The 6,000-nt window shown below is 54.4% G+C and overlaps 1 protein-coding gene across 2 annotated transcripts in view; it reads left to right on the forward strand.

The window, feature by feature from the left end:
• GALNT18 (polypeptide N-acetylgalactosaminyltransferase 18) overlaps positions 1–4,039 on the forward strand; it is a 313,567-nt gene extending 309,528 nt beyond the window's left edge. For both annotated transcript variants that reach the window (XM_064492571.1, XM_031460024.2), the window contains exon 11: positions 3,609–4,039. In XM_064492571.1, coding sequence (XP_064348641.1) covers positions 3,609–3,755 — 147 coding nt within the window. In that variant the 3' untranslated portion in view covers positions 3,756–4,039. The remainder of the gene's footprint in view (positions 1–3,608) is intronic.
• The last annotated feature ends 1,961 nt before the right edge of the window (positions 4,040–6,000 follow it).

Below are 6,000 nucleotides of genomic sequence, written 5' to 3' on the forward strand. Positions count from 1 at the left end.
TGCCCTCTCCCTCTCTCGGCCTTGGCACAGTGCCCCCATGGAAGGCTTACAATGTGCCTGAGAGGCTGGTGGGAAAGGAGGGGGCTGTGGCAACTTCTGTTCTGGACAGATTTCTCCCAGCTTCAGCAGTCCGGGGTCAGTGAAGCAGCTTCGCTGTTGGCAAGGCCTGGCCCGAGCTGGCCGGCCTTGAGGATATCTGAGCAGTCAGCATCTTCAGCGGAGTGGATGGGGCACTCGGCCTGGCCCCTCTTTCTGCCTGCTGTGCACTTTTTCTAGAGCTCTCCTCCTGATACTGTAATAGCCTGACATCCGTTTGTTATTTTATAGCTGATAAAGGGGTTGCCCATCAGTCCTGCAGCTTATCCTCCAGTAATCAGGACAGAAATTATTATCTGGCCCTAGAGACAATGCAACCAGAAGGCCAGGGCATCTTGCCCCAGGCCACACAGCCAGAAAAGCAACCAGAAAAGGATCTTAATTCAGCCCTCTCCCCTTTCTGTCTCACCATCCAAATTGCCAGCAGACTTTGGTGGTTAGAGAGCTGGGCTGGTTCATTCCCACGCTGCCTGAGCTCTACTCCAGCAAAACAGGTAGGACACACCACTGAGTTGCCAGGGATGTTGGAGGGTCAGGGGAGGCTGGCCCCGGGCCCACTAAAGAAGCACCAGTGACACAGCCCATCCTGGGTGTGAGTGGCCAAGTGCCCAGACCATAGAGACAGAAGCCGTAGGAACCTGGGCCTGGTGGCGTGACGTGGTGGCCTTGCTTAGAGCAAGAGTCACAAGTGATGCCTCTCGGTTTACAAGTCCAGCCTTTGAGGGACAGGTGGGGACCCAAAGTGGACCACAGCTTCTGGGGATGGACTCTACAGTCATCCCATTGGGGTTCAGGAGCGTGGTATGGCCAGCAAAAGTGCAGAATCCTGGGCAATGTTGAAGGAGCCTCTCATCCAGGGGAAATGAGGTAGTGGCCCTCTGCTCCGTGGTCAGTTCTGAGGGACACAGAACAAGTGGCGTTTGTCCAAAGGAGGGCAACCAGGATGGAAAAATTCTACCAAAGTGTCCCACAAGGAACTGTGAATGTTTCCCCCGGTAAAGCGCAGAACTGGGGGACCCGGGCCTCAGCTGTCCCTGTGGGAAGGGAGGAGGTGGAGAAACAGGAGCCGCCCCCGGTGTGGAAACCAGAGGGCAAGGCCTGGGGCGCCTGGCTGGGTGCCCCCAAGACAAGGATTTGAGTCAGTGGAGGAGAATGCTCCGGAGACAGTGCGGCCCAGGGAAGAGTGCTCAGCCCGGAGGGCTGGTGCCTGGGCCTGGGGCCCCTGCTGAGCTGAAGCATCGAGGCCGGTCTATTTACAGGTGAGGACAAGAAGGTCGGCCTTCCAAGTCTCCCCCAGCGTGGGGACGCCCAGGTCCTTTCTGAGCCCTCGACTGGGGGCCAGCCTTTCCTCTGTCCCCTCAGGGCCTGAGCCTGCAGGCTTCTCTCAGGCTGCATCTGTGGGCCCCAGAGGAGCAGCCATCTCTGTCCTCCTTTGTTCTGCTGTCTCTGCTCTTGGGAGCCGCGAGTCCCTGCTCTGCTCAGGGGAGATGCTGGGTTGGGGTGTTGGGGGAGGGGCTGCTATACTCACTCGGGTGCTTCTGAGGAGGTCTGTGGCCCCCAGGACATCTCCCACACATGGGAAATTGGGCATCCCACACCTCCCCAGCCCCCCCACACACATAAATAGACTCCTGATCCCCACTCTGCCACCCAGCTCCTCACTCCCTGCCTCCTTCAGCCACACTCAAAACCCTTTCTCAAGGAGCTGGATTTTTGTTTTAAATTTTTTTAGTTGAAGAATAACACATATGCATAAAGGAACATGCAAAGATACATACAAAAATAAATGTTCAACTCAGTAATTTCAAACAAAGCCAGTATCTATGTAACTACCATCCAGGCCAGGAAATAGCACAATCCCAACCCCCCAAGAAGCCCCCCTTTGCCTCCTGTCCATCATTTTCCCACTCCCTCTTCCCCAAGGTAACCCCTCTCCTGACTCTCATACTGTGGTCTTATTCTGCCTGTTTGGAAATATTTAAGTAGAATTGCGTATGGATTCTTTGTCTGGCTTCTTTTGCCAGCATGATATTTGTGAGATTTATCCTTATTGAGTGGAGCTCTGGTTTGCTCATTTTTAATGCTGAGTAGCATCCTGTTCTGTGAATAACCACATTATTTATCCATTCTACTATGGCTGGACGTCTGCATTGTTTCCAGGTTGAAGCTTTTACAATTGTGTTTCAGAATTGGTGCACACAGTTCTGCCAGATACCCACCTGGGCACGGGATCTGTGGGTGGCAGGCATGTGGTAGATACTGTCAGTGTCTTTGGCAGATATGAGAACTGAGTCTCAGTGGTCGTCACAGGGATGGTAGTGGCAGACAGGGGATGACTTCCTTACAGAAGAGGTGTGCATCCCCCTGTCTCAGTGTGCGGTTCACTGGGACGGGCACAGGCGCAGCTGTGCGTGGACTGCAGAGTCCTGCTTCTGGAGGGGGAAGGGGGGACAGTTAGGAGGCTGATGCCATTGTCCAGGTGACAGAGGACAGTGACCCAAATCAGGGCAGGTGTGATGGGATCAGGATAAGAAGACAATCATAAGGCAGGAGGGAGGTGGGATTGGCAGGAGTCGGTACCTGATCAGATGCTGGGGAGAAAGCAGAGGTGTCAATAGAGATGCCTGGTTATTGCTGAGATGGGAAACACCAGAGGAGAGTATTCTGGGGAAAGGTGACTTTCACCATATACTCAAGTACCATTAAGCTACAGGGGCCCCACTTACAAGAACCTGCCTGCGTGGGAAGCCAAAGCCCAGTTGAACACATCTTTGGTGTAACTCAGAGACGCTCAAGCAGTCCAGGCTGATGCCCAGGTGCCAACCAGCAGCCCTAGAGTGTCTAAGGCCTGCAAGGATCTCACTAAAAACAAAATTGGGGGGTTTATCTTTGCTGCTGTAGGGCTGCATTGGGAAGCAGAACACCCCTTCTTTCAAGGGGCTTTGGGCATGAACCGAGTATCTATGGCTGCAGAACATTCTGGGACATCAGTAGCACGGAGGGAAACCATGCATATCCAGGGCCAAGGGAGCCCAGTGCCTTAAGACGGTATCTAGGAGCCTGGGTTTGGTGGAGGCCAGCACTGATGACTCAAGAGGTCCAGTATGGGGACGCTCAAAGCAGGAGGTCCCGGGCCTCTGGTGATGCTCAAATTCAGGCCAATCATGGGATGGTCCTAGGGAACTAGGATTTGGGGGACAGGCTCCACGGTTATGGGGAGCAGGGCTCAGCCACCAGGGCAGGTGCTGTAGGAGCAAACCAGTCAGGGAGACGGAAGCTGGGGTTGGGTGGGGTGTCTGTCCCAGCAGAGAACTCAGACTCTATGAAGAAAACTGAGGCACAAGTTCAGTCTTAGGGAGGAGAGCAGCACCTTGAGAACGGGGAGCCTCAGGCTTCGTGGGAATGCTGACCCCAGAGCTCCCAGGCAGCTGCACACACAAACAGTCCCCACCAGCCACTAGGCCTGAGGATCCCCGACGCCCTCTGACCCCACTCTCCACCCCGGCTCCTAGGGAGGCCCCATCCAGAACCGCAAGTCCAAGCGCTGTCTGGAGCTGCAGGAGGACAGCGACTCGGAGTTCGGCTTCCAGCTGGTGCTGCAGAGGTGCTCCGGCCAGCACTGGAGCATCACCAACGTCCTGAGGAGCCTGGCATCCTGACCCTGCTGGGAGCGGCCCCCACCCCTGCCCCCCTGCCCTTTGCTACTGTGTAGCACCTGCTGCAACATTGCCTGCTGTCCATGTGGGGTTGTTTGGAGTCTGGGGAACCAAGTTAGTGGGCCCCCCAAAGAGCTCTTTATTTCCTATTCAATTTTCATGGAGTTTATAGAAAGATGCTGAATGGTGGGTGAGGGTGTCATATCAAAAACTATTTTGCAACTGTAAATAGGGGACACGTGGAAAAATATTTATAACTGACAATAAACTACTATTGATTAAGAAAAGGGTTTGGCAGTCATTTGGTGCTCGGTGGAGATTCGGGCCTGGCTCCCCTGAACTTGGGGTTCTTGTAGCCAAAGTGATGTACCTGTTGGCCCTCCCTGCTCCATATCCCTGAGAAAGGAGACTTTAAGCCCCTGCAGACTGGGGGAGCTTGTTGTGCAAGTTGCCAGCTTTCTCTAGGAGGCCCAGGGCGGCGAGAAGGGCACCCTGACTGCGGTGCCACCTCCAGAGAGAAGGTTCCCTCTTGCCTCTCCCACACCAGGCGCCACCTCCAGAGTCTCAGAGAGACTCAGCTCTCCATCCTGAGAAATCGGGATTGCTCACAGGCCACCGGAGCACCATCCGCTGGGCTTCAGACCAAACTGCCCTCTCCTGAAGTCACCTCCTTCACCTCCCAAAGCTGTCCCCTCCTGCTTAGGCTCTTAGCAGTGACACTTGCCTACAGCAGAAGCCCCATCTTGTTGCTTAGACAAGCAATTCTAAAGCCCCACATGAGCGTCCTGAATCAGAAACCATCTAGGCTTGAACAAGCGCTCCAGGTGATTCTGATGCCCTGCTGAAGTTTGAGAAGCACTTGCCCAGCACAACCCTCAGTCAGTCCACATGTGACCACCCTCCTGTACCTGTCCAGGCTTCCATCCCCAGCAACATCCTCCATGCATTCCACCTGTCCGTCACCTCCACTTCCTGCCACAATCCAGAGTGCCCCTGCGGCCACCCACTCACACCTCCACTGCTCCACCGTATCCCTAGTGTAGAGCAGAAGGACCAAGAGCATGGACTCTGGAGCCAGACAGCCCAAGTTCAAGCCCCAGCCCTGCCATTTACTAGCTGGATGATCTTGGGTGGCTCCTTGACCTCTCTGTGCCTTCATTTCCTCCCCTTAAAAACCAGGGAGACTAATGTTATACCTTTTACGGGGTTGTTGTGGAAAGTAGGTGAGTAAATTTGTGTAAAACACTTAGAACAGAGACAGGTACAGAATAAATGCTATAAAGTCTTAGCTCTTATTATTTCATCCATTGACACCCTGACACCCAGTTGCTGTCACCGATCTCCACACCTTTGTAACTGATTCCATCCACACTTGATCATGCCTGTTCCATCCAGAGCTCACGCGACCTGACTAATACCCACTTGTATCTACACCATCTGCCTGGAGGCACTCGTCATCACACTCATTGCTACCCAGACCCACGCCCTACAAACTCCACTCAGAGGCACCCGAAATCAACCACTGCCAACAGCATCCACGTCCTGAGAAGCAAACCTGAAAAGGGCATCCTTCACTGTGAGCTAATGTAGGGGCCGTTAAAACAGGACACGGGACATCAACATCCTCTGGGACATCAACTCACCGTCTCCCTGAGCCCAGATGCCCAGGCCCTGGGGGGAGAAGAAGCTCTGAAATGGCTTTGAGGGCTGTGACTCCTGGGCCTGGGGTCACATGGCCAGTCCAGGCTGTGCTACATCTTGGAAGTATAAGGTAAGAAGTCCAAGGTCACGTGTCTCAAAGTGGCAGTGCTGAGGTTGGCAGCAGGCAGGAGGTAAGAGCGTGAAGGAAAGAGGAGGGTGAAGAGGCCTCAGCTCACGTCCGGCCCCCTCCCATCCCAGCAGCTGGCTGCCTTTCCCCACTATTGCTGTCAGCTAATTAGCAGCTGTTTAGGGTTCTTGAACACCCCAGAGTGAGATCATTATGTTTCTTGACAATCTGCACATTAAACAACATTTTCTGACATAAAAGGCCTCTTTTAGCCTGTGTTCCAAGACCCCCTGGGCAGCCAGCCCTGATGCCTGGCCCACAACCCAGTTCTGCCACTCGGCCCAGCCTTCCTCCTCCCCTGCCCCTGGTCCCACCTGTTAGGACCAGTGAAGGAGGAAGCCAGGCTCCTTGCTGCCCCCCAGAAGATGGACACAATTATTTGCAGATACAGTGGCGGAGGCCAGCAGTGACCTGGCCCCA

Source organism: Camelus dromedarius, chromosome 12 (assembly GCF_036321535.1).
Source record: "Camelus dromedarius isolate mCamDro1 chromosome 12, mCamDro1.pat, whole genome shotgun sequence".
NCBI lineage: Eukaryota > Metazoa > Chordata > Mammalia > Artiodactyla > Camelidae > Camelus > Camelus dromedarius.